The following is a 19,227-nucleotide window of genomic DNA, read 5'->3' as shown; positions in this document are numbered from 1 at the left end:
GGCACATCAAAAATGTTTGAACAAGTTTGTTTTTACATTTGAAGGGGTTGGGGTGATTTTTATAGCAACAAGTTGCATATAGCTAATGAAGGAATTGACTTCAATGGGAAGGCATTTATTAGGTAAGTTATGAATTTAGTACTCTGCTTGCTTGATTCAAACTTTTATGGATGATCTTTTAATTCATTCAATGAAAATCTTCATCATAATAATTAAATTGGATTCTAATAATATCATCATTTTAGCACAATTAAATATTACGTACCTTTTTTTTTATTGTAGAACTAAGTTTAAAAATCTTTGTAGAGGAAAAAAAAATGAAAAAGAATGTTTCTTTTTCTTTCTTTTTTTTCCCTTTTTTTTTTTTTTTTTGGTTCCTTTACATTTTTTTTATTTTTTCTGCAATAAGTAGAAGGTGTAAAATAGTTTTGGTTCATTCAATGAAAATCTACAGCACAATAATTAAATTGGATTCTAATAATATCATCATTTTAGCACAATTAAATATTAAGTACCTTTTTTTTTTTTATTGTAGAACTAAGCTTAAAAATCTTTGTAGAGAAAAAAACATGAAAAAGAATGTTTCTTTTTTTTTTTTTTTTTTTTTGCTCCTTTACTTTTTTTAATTTCTGCAATAAGTAAAAGGAGTAAAATAGGTTAGGTTTATTCAATGAAAATCTTCATCATCATAATCAAGTAGGATTCTAATAATATTATCTTTTTTTAGCATAATAAAATATTAAAAAAAGTGTATTTAATTTAGAATTTAATGAATTTAAAATGAGTTATAGATTTTAAAGGATTTGATGGATTGTTATACAATTTCTTAGACCTCATAAGAAATTTATAAGAATCCAACGAAATTTTTGAACTGAATTGGTTAGATTTCATATTGATAATTTTTTTTCACAATTTTACTTTTAAAATCCTTTCAGATTTATTAAAATCCATCATTTTTTAAAATCTTTTAAAATTAATGATTTTTTAAATATCTATAGCTTTTAAAATAATTTTACAAAATCCTAATTGAATACATCTAAATTTTAATGGATTTTTATAGAATCCATTAAAATTTAAATTAAATATCATAAAATTTATATGAACTCCTTTAAAATCTAAATCAAATATCTGTAAACTTCTAAAAAATTTTAAAATCCTTCAAATTTTAAATTGAATACATCCTAAGTATTTTTTTATATGTATAATTAAGTTTAAAAAGTCTTGTAGAAAATAAAAAAAGTAAAACAATTTTTTTCATTTAATATTTTTATTCTAAACTAAAGGGAAGAGAATTTTACATTAACTTGGTCAAATACAATATTCTTAGCCATTTTACATCCAGATAAAGCCTACAAATACGTCTATTATTTGTTTGATTTACAAAAAGAATTATTTATAATCAATGTTAAGCTCGTTTTCTTTTTTTTTATTTTTTATGCAGCATTAAGTTTAAAATTCTTTGTAGAGAAAAATAAAAATTAAAAAAAGGTAAAAGGATTTTATTTCTTGCCCCTTTTACTTTTTGTTTTTTTTAATTTCTGCAATAAGTAAATGGAGTATAATAGTTTTGGTTCATTCAGTGAAAATCTTCATCATCATAATCAAATTGAATTCTAATAATATTATCTTTCTTAGCACAACCAAATATTAAGTACTTTATTGTATGTAGAATTAAGTTTAAAAATCTTGTAGGGAAAAAAAAAAAAAAAGTAAAACGAATTTGTTTCCTTTAGGTGTTTTCATTCTAAATTTAAGAGAATGGATTTTTACGTAAACTTGATCAAATACACTATTCCCAGTGATTTTATGTCCAAACAGAGCCTATAAATACGTCTATAATTTGTGTGACTAATGAAAAAATTTATTTATAATCATTGTTAAGTACTTTTTCTTTTTCTTTTTTTTTTATGTAGAATTTAGTTTTAAAATCTTTGTTATTATAAAAAAAAAATGTTTAAGAATCCTTGTAAAAAAAAAAAAAAAAAAAAAAAAAAAAAGGTAAAAGGATTCCCCCCCTCTCCTTAAGTTCATGCAAGAAATAAAAGAAGTAAAATAGTTTTGGTTCTTCTTTTAATGAAAATCTTCATCATCATAATCAAATTAGATTCTAATAATATATTATCTTTTTAGCACTATAAAATATTAAGTACTTGTTTTATATATAAAATTATGTTTAAAAATCTTGTAGGAAAAAAAAAAAAAAAAAGGAAATTTTTTCTTTTAGTTTTTTTATTCTAAATGAAAGGGGAGGGGATTTTATGTGAGCTTGGTCAAATACAGTATTCTCAACGATTTTGCACCTAAACGAAGCTTATAAATACATTTATAATTTGCTCAATTTATAAAAAAATAATAATAATTTATAATCAATGTTCCAAGTAATGTATATTTATTTATATATATCTGATTGGAAAACTTTGATTTAGACTCTTTTAATTTTATTTTAATTAAAATTAGAGCTTAAGCTTTTGAAAAGTTATCATTTAGCCCTTATCTATTAAATTTTAGCAATTGATTTTAAAAGTTAAAAATTATGATTATATTTTTAGAGTATTACTCAATCACATGATATTCATTTTTAATCTTCTTTCTAACTTTTTTATCGGAAAAAACTATCAATGAATCTAAATTTTAGATATTAAAAACTAAAGAAAATGTGGAATCTAAATATATTTATCAAAAAATTTAAAAAGTTTAAATGAAAATTTTCCATTTCACATTTTCTATTTATTTTATTTTATTTATTTCCTGCTTTTTATTTTGCTAGCAGCGCACACAGAAGCGTGCACACCCCTAAACCCCCATGAGAAGAACCCTACTCAGAGCTCCCTTAACTTTCCCTGCACATTCTCTTCTTCCAAGACCTCTTCCTCATCCCTATAGAAATGGTGGGTCTTCATCAGAAGCATCAAATTCGGACCCAACCTCAAGTTTCAGCTCAAATCCCAGGTGGGTCTTCACCAACTCTCTCCCTCCTCCCGAATGGGTAGAACCATTCAATGATGTCTCTGACTTGGTCTGTAGCCCTCAACAACGAGAACTATCTCCATGGGTTGACCAAATTCTCAATCTTTTAGCTGGTTCTTCGAACATGGAAGCCAATTTGGACTCTTACTGTCACAAATTGTTGATTAAATTGTCGCCCAATTTTGTTGCCTATGTTCTAAGATCAGCTGGGCTGCGCAAAGATCCCGAAATTGCATTGCGGTTCTTCAATTGGGCTGGCAAGCAGAAGAGGTATTCTCATAACCTTGAATGCTTTGTTTCTCTGATTGATCTTTTGTCGTTGTGTGGTGATTTAGATCGTACCATGCTTGTGTTTTGTGAACTTAAGGGTAAGGGTTTTCTAATGACTATGTCAGCTGCGAATTCGTTTATTAAAAGCTTTGGGAGTCTTGGGATGGTTGAGGAATTGTTATGGGTTTGGCGCCAAATGAAAGAGAATGGGATTGAGCCAAGTTTGTATACGTACAATTTTTTGGTGAATGGGCTGGTGAACTCGATGTTTATTGAATCAGCCGAAAGGGTTTTTGAAGCTATGGAAGGTGGGAAAATTGCACCGGACGTTGTGACTTACAATACAATGATTAAAGGGTATTGTAAGGCAGGGAATGTCCAGAAAGCAATGGAAAAGTTAAGCAGTATGGAAGCAAACAATGTGGAACCTGATAAGATTACTTACATGACTCTTATGCAGCTGTGCTATTCCAAAGGAGATTATGATTCTTGTTTAGGTCTTTACAATGAAATGGAAGAGAGGGGAATAGAAATTCCACCCCATGCCTATGGTTTAGTGATCGGTGGGCTTTGTAAAAATGGGAAATGTATGGAAGGTTATGTGGTTTTTGAAAATATGGTTCAGAAGGGTTGCAAAGCAAATGTAGCTATGTATACGGCATTGATTGATTCATATGCGAAGTGTGGGAGCATAAAAGAGGCAATAAAGCTGTTTAAGAGAATGAAAAACGATGGGTTTGAACCAGATCAAGTTACCTATGGGGTTATTGTGAATGGATTATGTAAAAGTGGAAGATTGGAGGAAGCAATGGAATACTTTGAGTTTTGCAGAGGTAATGGTGTGACAGTAAATTCTATGTTTTATTCTAGTCTAATTGATGGTCTTGGAAAGGCTGGGAAAGTAAATGAAGCTCAAATGCTATTTGAAGAGATGGTCAGTAAGGGATGCCCAAGGGACTCATATTGCTATAATGCTCTTATTGATGCCCTAGCCAAGTCTGGGAACACTGATGAAGCGCTATTGCTCTTTAAGAGGATGGAAGATGAAGGTTGTGATCAGACAGTGTATACATATACAATACTTATCGGTGGATTGTTGAAGGAGCACAGAAATGAAGAGGCATTGAAGCTATGGGATATGATGATTGATAAGGGTATTACACCAACTGCTGCATCCTTTAGAGCTCTCTCAATGGGTCTTTGTCTTTCGGGCAAGATATCCAGGGCTTGTAAGATTTTGGATGAGCTGGCACCAATGGGTGTTATTCCTGAGACAGCTTTTGAAGATATGATCAATGTGTTGTGCAAAGCTGGTCGTGTTAAGGAGGCTTGCAAGCTGGCTGATGGAATTGTTGATAGGGGTAGGGAAATACCAGGAAGAGTTCGTACTATTCTGATAAATGCTTTGAGGAAAGCAGGCAATGCAGATTTAGCAGTTAAATTGATGCATAGTAAAATAGGCATTGGGTATGATCGAATGGGTAGCATAAAAAAGCGAGTAAGGTTTCGGATTCTCATTGACAGCTGAGTCTTCTGTCAGGCTCTTAATGTAACCAGCTTTGCTTGTGCCTAATATAATGATGACTCATTGCGCTTACCCTGTAAATTTGTAGTATTGTTTATAGCTCATCTTGTTATTTTTATTTTTATTTATTCAATAATTGAAGAAACTTTGAGATGGAAAAACCACATGCAATTGCTCTGCCTGAAAGAAAGGTTAGGACATATAATTGTACAAGCACCTGCCTTTTTTTCTTAGGCAATTTATGTGTTCATGTTTACAATTGTTCAGTAAAATATGACATTTTAGTTAGGCCTCATAAAACATTCAAATCACCTTGGAGATTTCTTCCTTGTAGCTTTTGTAATCATTGGAAAACTGTGTTTGTTATTCTTTTACCTTACAAATTTCTAGGAGACCAACCTTTGCATCAAAATGTTTCCATATGGGTAAAACCTGGAATCTTGCCATGTTTTTCTGTATTCAATGCTTCTTTTCATTTTCATAAAATTTGTAACATAATTTCTTAAAATTTGAAGGTGAAGTACTAATTTTCCTAATTACTTTTACTTTCATGTATATTTCTTTTTTCATTTTTTATAGTTAATTTTTTATGGATTTAATTATACATTTGCATTTGGTCAACTTACCTGATTTCATTCCGTGCTGGCTTTCCATTATGGGTTCCTAAACAAGTAGTTAAGATTGGTGGTGATATGTAAAACAAAGATATTTGTGGCAAAGGAACAATCTGATGGAGTTTTTGTTGGCATTATGCAAAAGGGCAATAGTCTGACTAGGAATACTTCAATGACATTTCCGTTGGTGGCACTAGTTCCGACTCCATTGGTGGACTATGACAGTGAGTATTACATCTTCTTGTACTTCTGGTTGATTAGTATGATACAATTTACATTTGGATCCCCTTATAACTAGCTTCCAAACTGAAGACTAAGTGTGGTTTTGACAGTCATCACATGGTAAGAAGTTTGGCTGACGCCATATTAAAACTTGTATGGTAGACAAACATTGCTAAAAACTAAATGAAATAGGGATGTAAAGATGCTCTACGATTCTGGTGACACAAAACCTCAATCACATGACAGAATCTTATCAACATTATTACATGTTGAATTCTTTTTATCAAGACAGTACCTGTCTTTTTGGGCCTATATTTAACATTATTTATTGTGTGAATGTGGACTTTCATCTGTCTTAGTGAGTTGAAGTTTGGATAGTTCATCTATTCTATTTTCAGTTTTTGTCAATTTTAAATTTGTATTTTGATGGATGCCATTTATGTAACAGCCAAAAAAATGTCGTATCTAATTCTTTTATGGTGAATTTTCAATTTTGCAATCTGGGGTTCTGAAAGTCTTTGTCAATTTAAATTTCTATTTTCAATTTATGGTTTGGAAGTCCATATAAGAATAACAAATAAAATAAGCTTTTATTGGTAGAAGATGGTTAAAAAAATGGAATTATATATGCTATTTGAAATTTTAGTTATAGAAATTATTGCAGCCTTCAAAATTTCGTCTGTGGTAATGTTGGGTGAGATTTCTTAGTCATGCTACCATAATTTTTGCAGCTAATATAGATTCCGTTGCAGTTATTCTTATTTTAGAAGATATTTACTATCCAAACAAGTTTATTAGAGTATCACACAGTCAATTATATGCAACGTGATTGATGGAACTTTTAAGTGTATGAGAATCATGGAAGGATATTCATTTCTTCCTGCCTCTTCTCCAGCACCATCTCGTCCCTTATGATCCTCTGCATTATCAACTTGTGATTCTCTAGTAATATACTTGCACATTTCAAACAGGGGATCCACATGACAGCACCATTATAAGCATATAATCATACCACCATCCTTCTTGTGCAAGGCAGCTCTTCACTGGTGATCCCGCTGGGCTTTTCTGCATGAGTTAGATTTGTCTATTTCGCGGCACTGGCAAAAATAAATTCAGCTTAAAAGCATCTCCAACGGACTTTTTAAGGTAAAAGAGTATATTTTTTATAATAAAAAGCATATTTTAAAATAACTAGTAAAATTTGAAAATGCTCTCCAACAAACTCTCTATTTAAGCTTTTTATTTTTATTTTTTCTATACACATTTATTGTTTTACTTGTAATCCCTCTTTTTTATATGAGTTACTTACCTTTTAAATATTATAATAGTAGCATAGGAAAATATGTTACATTCAATTAAATTCATATAATATTGAAATAAAGAGTGATTTTGGCTCTCTACATTTAGAGAGGCAAGCCAACTTTTTATATTAAAAAGTCAAAATAAAAAATTTATTGGAGTTTTTTTTTTTAATGTTGTCTCTTTAAAATAAAAAGAATGACACGTTTAAAGAGTTTTGTTTTTTTGGTAAACATTTAAAAAGTCTCTTAAGAATGCTTTAACACGCTATCAGATCCTGTTAAGTTGAGTTTCTACACATTATTGCCAGTCTAAATTTGTTCATCTTTGGATGTGTCATGAGCAAATGAATTTACAATGTGGGATTTTTTCTAACACCAGATTTAGGGATAACTGAGCTGGAGCTGTATGTTATTGCCTCAATGGGCTGATGCAACCATTTCACCTTTTTTATTATTATTATTATTATTATCTAAATGTTCAGTTGGCTTCTTTTAGAGTCTGAACATAATCGTAATTACTGGAAAGCATAAAATGTTTGTCTTCCATTAGCAACTCTTGCCACTCTCAGCAGTTTCTCTATTTTTGCCCCCACGCCATACCTTTGCAAGCAAGGTTTTAAAAATCGTAAGGCATACGAGAAGCCTTTTTAGCTAATTTGAGGCAAGGCATAAGTCTCGAGATGGAACGAGGCATAAGCCTCAAATTAGACAAAAAGAGAATTATAAAAACATAAAAAATAAAAATGAAAACATAAAAATAAATAAAAACGCACTAAAAAGATCATAGAAACATAGAATAATAAGAAAAACATTAAATTTATAAGAACTAAGTTGATTATTCTTCAGTCTCAATAGTTTCTAATTTAGTTACTCTTTCCTTTGCATAATTCAGGTCTCTTATGGTTTCAAATACTCTTCAATATAGCTTCTAGGTTTGTTATTTTTGAATCCAAGCACTTTCACCCTGACTTGTTGACCCATAGAGAGAGAAAAGAGAAAAATAAAAACCAGTAAACCATAAAAGAAAAATCACAACCAAACTAAGGCTTATGAAGCTTATGCCTCATGAGGCCGAAGCAACGAAGCAGTGAGCCTCAACATGTTGAGGCGTAAGCCTCAGCACAGGGGTGCCAAGGCTATAGCTTTAAGGCAATGACCTTGCGCCTTGCCTAAGGTGAGGTCTCAAGGTGCAAGCCTCAAAGGATTTTAAAAACAATGTTTGCAAGAATGATTTTGTAGAAGTCTGTGTCCACACAAGGACTAAAGACTTGCCTGGAAGCCTTGGTCCACTGCAACAAAAAGCATAACCCCTATTTTTTTAGATTAGAACCAGAAAGTAACTACGGTGATCTGCAAATAAACAATATTTGCAATTCTTTCTGTGTGTGATTTGTTTGTTCTTTTCAATGCTTGCTTCTAGCTGTTTGAGGCCTCCTTGGTTCTGTTGGTGTCCATGGAGGCAATAAGCAATAGTACTGAATGGTGGATGGACCTGGTTCAACTTATAAATTATTGAATAGTATTCCAAGTTCCTGTATATATAAAGGCAAATAAACAATATTTGTAATTCTTTCTGTGTGTGATTTGTTTGTTCTTTCCAATGCTTGCTTCTAGCTGTTTAAGGCCTCCTTGGTTCTGTTGGTGTCTATGTAGGCAATAAGCGATAGTACTGAATAGTGGATGGACCTGGTTCCACTTATAAATTATTGAATAGTATTCCAAGTTCATGTATATATAAAGATAGGGTTAATTTGAACCTTTTTCGAGGACTAGTGGGTTTTGCCAATAATGTTAGGAATGCTTAGGCCTTTGCTTCGTCCAATAGATTTTAGTTATTCGTAATCTGAAATCTTACACGGAAGAACAACTTTTGCCAAGAACAGTATAGTGATGCTAAGTGTGTCTCCTGGATTTCTACTTTCAAACTTTTTACATACTTGGAAACTCTCGTTTGAAAAAACAAAAAAAGGGAAAAAGAAAAAGTACAGAGTGTGGCATTATTGTGAAACCCGAACGAGTTTGAAGAAAATTATACTGGTGTCATATATGGTAGTAGATGTTTTGAGGTTATTTTTCACTGAACTTGCATAACCGGACCCTTCCCACCAAAGATAACATGTTGATGAAACCTAGTCGATGCATAGGAGATGTCTTTTAGATACGAAATCTTGGGAATAAATTTTGAGTACGATTTTGATAAAACGTTTTTGCAGAATCTTGTCTTTTTATTATATTCTCCCATGAATTCAACAGGCCGGTCTGAAACTTCAAAAAAAAATAAATAAATAAATAAAAATTTTAAAAAATCAATAGTGGTCCTTATAAGCAACATCTATTAGATATTAAAGATTTTTGTTTGGCCATGACATTATTTTAAAGCAACTTTGACATGATGAACCACTTTATTTCAACTAAAAAGTGATCTTCTTTGCCTAATGTTTAGATTGCAATTGGTTGCACTTGATTTTTTTTGCCGTTTTCTGCACCGTCTTAAAAGTTATCTTCAATCTCCAACTTTTTTTATACCCACCGTACTTGAGGAATAAGAGACTGCACAGTAAACAGTAATCACACAATTTGAGCTAAAAAAAATGAACTTGACCACATTCTTGACCAGATTAAGATATGTATATATGTATGTATGTACAATTTGCTATGAAATGCTGGCACACCTTCGGTGGCATATGCCCTATTAATTACATGTACAGAATACAACAACATGTAATCCATCAAGTGATACATTACATGTGAACTGTATATGCCTTTGATACTAAAGATGTGTCCGCATTTTTGAGGAATCATTAAGCACAGCATGTGGAACGTGCATACCCTACAAGATCAAGGAAATGATACGAGTAGCTAGTGATTGAATGGCTAGGAACCTAAACACGTACTTGTGTGATTGTCTTTATCAGAAACTTAATCTTGATTTGGATAGAGAAAATACATAAGTTGTCTTTGCCACTAAAGCCCAAAATGCCAATAATTTAAGGTGGATGTAATGTACCGTAGGCCGGCAGGCATGCACATTTACTTAAAACCCCTCAGTAGATTTATAGCTAAGTATTTGTTGGTTCGTCGAGAAAGACAGAAAAGGAAGCGACCCTACAAAAGCTCTGTATGTGATTCAAATTAAAATGACGATGGAAAAAGAAAATGGTCCTGATTTCCTAGCATTAAACACAACCCCTTTAAGGCTTTACAAAGCAAAGCTTAACATACAGTACAACTAAAAATGAACCTCCAAACCATGGAAGTGTATATGTATCATAATATATTATAAAATACCTAAAAAAATAACCGTTTAGTTGAGACAAGCTGGTCTTTTTAAGTTCTAAGTTTTACTGTTTATACTAGAAGCATGATGTCACGCGAGCACATGCATTAGCTCTGAGTAAACAAAGCCCTTTTTACCTCAATTACCACATCGACTTGGGCGGCCTTGTTTCATCGAGTCGTCCAACGACTTTTTAGCTTGCTTTTGTGGGCAGAGAAAGATCAATTTGGGTCTACTTGTTTATCTGGAGAGATGTGGAATTTGTTTGTTCCAAATTGAATGGTTCATTTTCATACAAGAATCAAACAAGAACTACGACAAAACAAATATACAAAAACATATAGACAATTAGTAGTGGTGCGCACTTAAAAACCCATCACTTTGTTAAGAAATTAAAGATTAAAAACGAAAAGCAAAAGAAGAAAGGAAAAAATGGTATATTCTTCTTTGCTATATAAACTTTCCATGGTTAGGAGTTGTTCCAAACAACTATGTATTACGACTTCTTGCTTTCTTTTTGTGGATCCACGTGATATTCGCTTTCATAATAAAGTATGGTGTAGAGAGGTTCTTGTAAGGACAAAATCAGAATAAGAAGAAAAACCAACCACACACATTTTGCATTACAAAGTGATGCAAAAATATTTTGTTGTTTTGCGGGCTATATTAATCTCCCATGCATTTCTTTGTAAGGTGTAGAATTTAGATGCAATTTGCCAACATACAAAATCTTTTCTTGTCTCCTTTCTTGTGTAGCCCACATAATTTGATTAATTCAACCAAAACGTATTTTTGAGAATTCCTTCAATAATTGCATGTTTTCTTTTTATGTCTCGTGAAAAGACAGTTCAGGTGACAATATGTCATTTCATTCCAGAATTACATTCTAAATTAATATATTTTCATAGGTATCATAGGATATTTTTAAAAATATTAATAACAGCAACAACAAACCTAGTTTCTTTTAATAGATTTAGCAACAAAAACACTTGTGAATTTCTTTAATTTTCTTAACTTGTAAGATCTTGGGATTTAAACTCTCAGTTTTATAAAATAGCTATTTAAGTCATCATTTTAAAATTTGTTACAAATGGTTCAATTTTCAATTTTCACCAAACAAATTGATAAGAGTTCTGTGCAGAAATTTACACGAAAGTCTATAAGTAAAGAAATTAGGTTGTTGATCATGCAAAGAAAACAACATTGTTACCAATTTATTTAATTAAAATTCAAAATTGAACTAATCTATAATAAATTAAAAATTAAAAATGTAAATTGCTATGTTTAAAAGTTGAAAATCTAAATAGCAAAACTTACAAATCAATAGTATCAAGTGCAACTAATTCTTTATTTTTTTTTAAATAGCAAGCCACAAATAACTTAACAGGAAGCATGCACTTACAGATTGTTGGGCTACTATTCGGTGTTCCCAACCTTACCCTACATATACGCGACGCATCTCTTGTAATAGCCGGACAATTATTTGAAGATGGATTGTTGAATATAATAGGACTTGGATGCTTATTCTGAAGCTTGCTCTGTTTGTCTTCCTTTGGATTAATTAAGGTGTTAATCTTGTTTAATCCAAATAATTTGATCAGGTTGTGACTATGTTTATTGTCAACTCCTTTTCTAGCTGATATGATAACATTTTCATAATTTTTAATAATATTCCTATACATCATTTTATTTTTAAAATGAAATAAAATTCAAGCATTCCAATTTGCTCTACTTAATTGGTCACTCTTATCATATAGATATGATAATCTCAAACCAAGGATCCACCATATAAAAAGATAGGTCCAAATCAATTAAATAAATGTAAAGATTGTGATAAAAGTCATTAATTTAAAAGTCTTTGGTCGACTTATTCTGTATAGAATCCAAGAGTATAATGCTGCAACCATACGACAAAATTTAAAAGATTTTAAGTATATTTTAACTTAATTATTTTGCTCACTTTCATACAACTTATAAACAATTGCCAATGATTGAATCTTCCACTCTACTAATTGCTCATTTCAGTATTTAAAAAAAAAATTAAAAAAAAAATCTAAGTTAGTTTAATCTCCTATTATTGTAGCCAGCTCAGCTTGACACATAAAGCATGGTAGCTGGGATTTTTCTTTTTTTGGGATATTATATTCCAGAGGATGTATTGATTAGCTGTTAAATATATAATTTGTCAGCTAGTATTTTGGATTAAGTTGTGTGGTTATAAGTCAGTTATTGGATTCTCTTTCTTTTCCCTCTAGCTGAAATTATAATAATCTATATTACTTGTTGCAATAATAAGTTAACTTTATTGAGAGTTGGACCAATTGATATTAATTGTTAAGTTTAAATGGGTTTTTTTTTCCTCAGTGTTTTGAGTTTTGCTGATCATATATAAAAAGCTCTCAAGTAGTGAAAAAGCGATGAATTCCTCTGCAAGTAGTTCCTCATCATCATCATCTTCTTCTTCTTCGTCTGAAACTCCTAAAATGATTAAGGTTGATACACCAAACCATAACCAGACGACAGTAATAGACTGTGTTGATGGTAACAACTTCACAGACACTAATCTCGGTAATCTTCAGTACTCCCTTTATAGTTTTTTTTTTTTTTTTCCTGATTTTGAAATTATATATTTCTGTTTTTTTTGGACAAGCTCGAATTTGTTTTCATGTCCCTGATCTTTATTATCACCTAATTGACAATAAAATTATTTTAAACTAATTTTAAAGGTTTTTGTATACTGAGATACATGTCTATATATTTATAAGTTATTGAGAAATTAGTGCTTTAAATTTCTGATTAATTTGTACTATAGAACTAATTTCTGTTTAATTTGTACTATGGTTTTAGCATAATATGTACATATTGGAGGTCATGTGTGATAATATTATATAAAGGCATCGACTAGTAAAAGTGAATTTAAAAAAAACAAAAAAACAAAAAAACAAAAAACAAAAAAATGGGTTCTACAAGCAATTACTGAAGAAGCATTTAAGAAGGCTAAAATAAATCCCCTTTGGATGGTAATATAGGCATCAAAACAATAACAATAAACAAAAAAATTAAAGCTGAAAATAATTATAAATACATTAGATAAAAGGCACTTATTAGTGAGCTAGTTACAAAAAATTAATTGAATATGACAAATGGAAACATAATGGTATTTATTTTTTTCTGCTAAATAATAAAAACCTAACGTTATGAACTCCATAAATATGAGAAAAAGACAAGAGAGAAAGACAATGGACTATACAAACATAAATTTGACCATCTATAAGTGAGCAAAAAGCCAGGGCAATCGTACCAGTGATAAGGGTACTACTTGGTACCAGAGAGAGCGAAACATGCAGTGTAACTTTATCACCTTAATATCAACCATTCTCACTACCTACTATTTCTATTTACTCCCATTGAAACCAAACCAAAAAGCTTAAACTTAAAGCATTTTTACTTCAGAAATGAGAAGAGAATTCCAAATCCAAATGGGTTATTCATAAAATGGAGGGGAAAAAAAACATACATTAACATTTTTGGTTTTGGCCAAGCTGTCGAAGCTGAAAGAAAAAAGATAAATAAAAAGCCTGGTTTGGGGGGAGGGGATTGTTTGGTCCTTTGGCCACACATTGTCCCAAAAAGAATCTCTTTCTCCCCATTTCTTTTTTTTTTTTTCTTTTTTTTTTTTTTTTTGGGGCTAAAATCACTCTCTCTATTTCTTATACTCAAACAAAAAAAAAAAAAAAAAAAAAAAAAAAAGATAAAAAGTATAAAAACCATGTCTTGTGGTCTATAAACTCTCGTACAGTTGTATGATGAAGGAGCTCATCACTCATCTCTCTCTGCAATATTTAGTAGGGGGTTTGGTATGAGAGAGAGCAAGCTAATTATTCATCAAAAAACTAGCTAATAGCCAGCTTTTGTCAATTAATGCTGCTGTAGATGTTTATATATATATATACATATATATATATATACACATATATGGCCTAGATTGACATTTTGCTGAGAGAAGCGTATTTCTATTTCAATTTCAATTTGTGGGGTGCTTGTTTTATATATATATATTTATGTTTTACTATGCCAGAGTAAGACAGAGTAGACCCCTTCTACTTTTCCTTCTTTTTTCTGATTTTCTCTGAAACAAACCAGAAAGATTAACCCCAAAAAAATAAAAAAAAATCGTTGAATGGAATTAGCAGCTGTGAGTAATAATAATAATAACCAGAGCAATGGTGAGAAGGACATAATCAGGTGGTTTGAGGAAGTGACAGAGAAAGCCGGTTTGGTTCAGACAGAGACTCTGAGGAGGATACTAGAGGTGAATTATGGAGTTGAATATTTGAAGAAATGGATTGGGAACATCAAAATCCAAGAGTTGGATGGCTGTGTATTGGAATCACTTTATACCAGCTTGGTACCCCTTTCATCCCATGCAGATTTAGAGCCTTTTATACAGAGAATTGCAGATGGGGACACTGCTCCTATACTCACTCAACAACCTATAACTACTCTCTCTCTAAGGTAGGTAAATCATTTCTCTTTTTCCTTTTTCTTTTTCTTTTCTTTTTTTTTTCTTTTTTTTTTTTCCTGTTTGTATTTTGTGTTTTCTTTGTTCAACAGCTAAAAGGTCACCTTTAAACTTATTCTCTGATATAAATAATCAGCACAGAAGGAAGATAATTGACCAGTATATGGACCTCATTTTTCACACCAGAAAATAAAATATATAACAAAGGGATTTTTGAACTTTAGTTTCTTTCAGCTTTGTACTCTTTCTTTCTTTCCTTCCTCATCCCCATCAACTCTTCCTTGCCACTTTTGTTTTATAAGATTTTGGTTTACCATGTTCTTAATTAAAATTCAGTTTGTTTCAGATATATGGATCTGATAGATGTACTTGGTGGGTGATGACGATTTTCATTTTTGCAGTTCAGGAACCACAGAAGGAAGACAGAAATATGTACCATTTACAAGGCATAGCGCGCAGACCACACTTCAAATTTTTAGGCTAGCAGCTGCTTATAGATCAAGGTTCACATCTATCTCTATCTACCAATTCATTATTACAAATTTCATTTTTATTTTATTTTATATATATTTATATGTATATATTTTACATCTGTGCATATACTTGTTGTATAATTATAATAAAGTCCAGATGTACGTCCCATTGGACAGAGTAGCCAATCTCTCAGCGTAAAGAGATTGATCTATTATGGGCATCCAAATTTTATTAAAGTTAGGATTTGCTATAACTAATTTATTGTGTATATATATATATATATATATTATGTATATAGGGTGTATCCAACAAGGGAAGGAAAGAGGATTCTTGAATTCATATACAGCAGCAAACAATTCAAAACCAAAGGAGGCTTAACAGCTGGAACAGCTACAACACACTACTATGCGAGTCAAGAATTCAAATTAAAACAGGAAAAGACAAACTCATTCACTTGCAGCCCACAGGAAGTGATTTCAGGTGGTGATTATAAGCAAACAACCTACTGCCATCTCCTCCTGGGCCTCTTCTTCTCCGATCAAGTAGAATTCGTAACTTCAACCTTTGCTTATAGCATAGTGCAGGCATTTAGTTCACTCGAAGATCACTGGCAAGAATTGTGCAGTGACATCCGACAAGGCACATTGAGTTCGAGAATCAATCCGCCAAAGATGAGAAAAGCTGTGTTGGATATAATGGTATCTCCAAACCCAAGTTTGGCTTCGAAAATTGAAGAAAGTTGCAAGGAATTACAGAGAGTGGATTGGTTTGGTCTGGTTCCTAAGCTTTGGCCAAATGCTAAATATGTGTATTCTATAATGACAGGGTCAATGCAGCCATACATGAAAAAACTGAGGCACTATTCGGGGAATTTGCCATTGGTTAGTGCTGACTATGGATCCACTGAGAGTTGGATTGGGGTTAATTTGGATCCAAGTTTGCCACCAGAGGATGTCACTTTTGCAGTGATACCCACTTTTTCTTACTTCGAGTTCATCCCACTTTATAGACAGAACAAAGATTGTAATTCAGTTCTTGATGATTTCATCGAAGACGCACCAATCCCACTCTCCCAAGTCAAGATTGGACAAGAGTATGAGATTGTCCTCACCACTTTCACTGGTATGCTATTTTTTACTCATCCCCACACCCCCGAAAAACTTTAGCGTTTATTTATTTAGTTTGTATAGTAATCTGTATCAATTTCTCAAATATATATCATAGTTAGCTAGCTAGCTACTAGATTCAGTTTGAATATTGTTCTTACACTTAGCAGCCATTGATTGCTAAACTTGTAGACCACATCCCTAGACCATATGTCTTTTTTTGTTTTTGGCTTAACACCTAGACCATATGTCAATAATGAAAATCATATGTCAATGTATTCCTACCTTGGGCATATGCAGTCCCCTAGTTCGGTAAGCCTTTTGGACATATAGACAAGTTCTTTTCTTGAATGACCCACTGGTTGACTCTTGGAATTAGGGACCAAGAACAAGTGGATATGATTCTTAGTAGGGGTATCTTGTTATTTTTAGGTGGGTATTATCATTAAGTTTTTTTTTTTTTTTTTTCCTCTCTTTATAGTACTAAGGTTTCTTAATCACATGTGTCATTATTTAATCATATGCCATTGTTTCCATTATTTTAATCATATGTCCATTTTTTCCTTCTTTTTTTTTTTTTTTTCTTTTTTTGTCGCTTTGCTTGTCCTATACATTTATATATATGATGACACTATGATATATAATCTTCACAAGGGTATCTTTATGTTGAGACTTTTTTTTTTTTTTTTTTTTTTTGGGGGTGAATTTGATAGTGACCCGGATAGGGCTGTAAAATATATACATAACCCACCATTTTATATTCTAATACTGGAAATTAAATTCTTTAAATTAACTCTAAAAAAAAATACATATGTTTTTTTGAAGGACTTTATAGGTACAGATTAGGGGATGTGGTGGAAGTGGCCGGTTTTCACAATGGGACCCCTAAATTGAACTTTATATGCAGGAGAAAGCTCATATTGACAGTGAACATTGACAAAAATACAGAAAAGGACCTTCAGATGGTAGTGGAGAGGGGGTCTCAGCTACTGAGCAAGTCCAATGCAGAGCTGGTCGATTTCACAAGCCATGCTGATACAGTGAACCAACCTGGGCATTACATAATTTACTGGGAAATCAAGGGCCAAATTGATGACACAATTCTTCAACACTGTTGCACCGAAATGGATGCTTCGTTTGTGGATCATGGGTATGTGGTATCAAGGAGAACCACCTCCATTGGACCTCTGGAGCTCCGGATTGTTGAAAGTGGAACTTTCAAGAAAATTTTGGATTGTTTCATAGCAAATGGTTCTGCTTTAAGCCAGTTCAAAACGCCTAGGTGTACTAGAAACCAGGTTCTTCTTAGAATTCTCAATTTCTGCACAATTAAAACGTTTCGTAGCAGGGCTTATGATTGAACCCCAAAAAATAAAATAATAATAATAATAATAATATCGTAAAAATACCCAAAAAAAAAAAAAAAAGAGTTCATTTCCTCCTCCAACTTTTTTTTTTGCAGTGTAAGCATATTTTAGAAACTCATCTAATTTTTTGACTTTATGAATTGATTCCCTTTCTAGATTCTCTTCGATGTGCTGACTAAGATTTTGCATATCTTTGTTTAATTTATTTTACATTCTGGTCAGATTGCATATTGGATTTTAGAATTTTTTTTTTTTTTTTTTTTTTTTTAAATGGAAGGCAAAAGGAAAAACCAGCTTGTTATGTTAGCAAATTGTGTGTTGTTTTAAAGGAGGCCTTTTGTAAACGCTTCATGATGGTGTCTGATGAGATCGGAGATGGAGGATAACAGTGAGATGTTGTTTATTTCTCCCTTTCTTCTTCCTTTTTCCTTGTGCTTTCCTCAATTTTATGCCTAAAAGATCACATGCACTGTATATGACTGATGATGTCAACAACCAATTAATTAAATCGGAGATTAATTTATAAATTGAACTAATATATTTGAAAATTGAAGACTCGAATGGTAACGTTTTCAATAAATTTATAAGCTCCAAGCACAATATATGATTAAAATTTAAATTATTAAAGTGCAATTATATTTTGTTTGAGGATATTAAATAATATATATATATATATATATATTGTAGTTCTATGATGCAGTCTAACCAGGAATCTGCATCAAAATTGATATTTTTTTAAAAAATATCAATTTTATTCTGTTTACGTAATTAAATATTTCTTTTAAATATCGATTTTGATACAATTTACGTACAGTCCACATCATTAATCTCATTTTCTATATATATATATATATATATATATAAATTTAGGGAATGATTGAGTTGAGATCACTTTAACTTTCGTATCATACATGTAATGAAAAAAAATAAATAAATCAAAAATAAAAAATGAAATGAAAACGACACCATTTTGGAGTGGCCAACGAAAAGTTGATCATACAAGATTCTCCAAAGATATTTGTATACTGCATATGCCCGTTATGAACAAGTGCTACTTTTTTATAATCGGAAAACGACATCCAAGTAATTGAGAACACCGTTGATCGATCAAATTATCTACGAACAAAAGAGAAACGAAAAGCAGTAATAGTGCAGATTCCTATCTTTATTTTATCTTTTTTTTTTTTTTTTTTGGAATATATACTTTGAAGTTTATATTAATAATAATAATAGTAAATGTTTCGTGTATTTTATATGTTTTTGCTTTTGCTTTTAAAAGATAGTCACTAGCTTGTGTTTCCGTATGTTCACTGCTGCTAGTACTTCGCTTTTGTTACTTCACAAAGTGTTGCTTTTGGAAAAGCATCTAGAAGAATATTTCTTGAAAGTTAGCTAGTGTACGAAGCCTTTTTATTAATTTTGGGAAATCTTCTATCAACAATTATTGGGTAATTAATTGCAATTTCATATCAATAATTTAATTTTACAATTTAAACTTTTAAATTTTTTAAAAATAGTTATTTGAGCTTTTAATTTTTAAATTTATTACATATTTATTAAATTTTCAATTTTACCAAATAAA

The 19,227-nt window shown here is 31.3% G+C and overlaps 2 protein-coding genes across 3 annotated transcripts; both read left to right on the top strand.

The window, feature by feature from the left end:
* The first annotated feature begins 2,755 nt into the window (after positions 1 to 2,755).
* On the top strand, positions 2,756 to 4,834 carry LOC107416768 (pentatricopeptide repeat-containing protein At1g03560, mitochondrial). The gene has a single exon (XM_048472735.2). It carries the CDS (start codon positions 2,804 to 2,806, stop codon positions 4,763 to 4,765), a length of 1,962 nt encoding a protein of 653 aa, XP_048328692.2. The 5' UTR covers positions 2,756 to 2,803; the 3' UTR covers positions 4,766 to 4,834.
* A 7,744-nt stretch (positions 4,835 to 12,578) lies between these two features.
* On the top strand, positions 12,579 to 17,812 carry LOC107416751 (indole-3-acetic acid-amido synthetase GH3.10). 2 transcript variants are annotated; one of them, XM_048472736.2, is made up of 5 exons: positions 12,579 to 12,744; positions 14,370 to 14,691; positions 15,100 to 15,201; positions 15,471 to 16,294; positions 17,104 to 17,812. In XM_048472736.2, the coding sequence occupies exons 1-5, from the start codon at positions 12,594 to 12,596 to the stop codon at positions 17,637 to 17,639; spliced, it is 1,935 nt and encodes a 644-aa protein (XP_048328693.2). In that variant the 5' UTR covers positions 12,579 to 12,593; the 3' UTR covers positions 17,640 to 17,812. The 2 variants fall into 2 exon arrangements, with proteins under 2 accessions (XP_048328693.2, XP_048328694.1); XM_048472737.2 differs by lacking the exon at positions 12,579 to 12,744 and having other exon boundaries at positions 14,376 to 14,695; positions 15,105 to 15,201.
* Positions 17,813 to 19,227: the final 1,415 nt, after the last annotated feature.

The sequence above is a fragment of the Ziziphus jujuba genome, chromosome 4, assembly GCF_031755915.1.
Source record: "Ziziphus jujuba cultivar Dongzao chromosome 4, ASM3175591v1".
In the NCBI taxonomy this organism is placed as follows: domain Eukaryota; kingdom Viridiplantae; phylum Streptophyta; class Magnoliopsida; order Rosales; family Rhamnaceae; genus Ziziphus; species Ziziphus jujuba.
The sequence above is the reverse complement of the archived record's forward strand: the minus strand, read 5'-3'. Positions and strand labels throughout refer to the sequence as shown.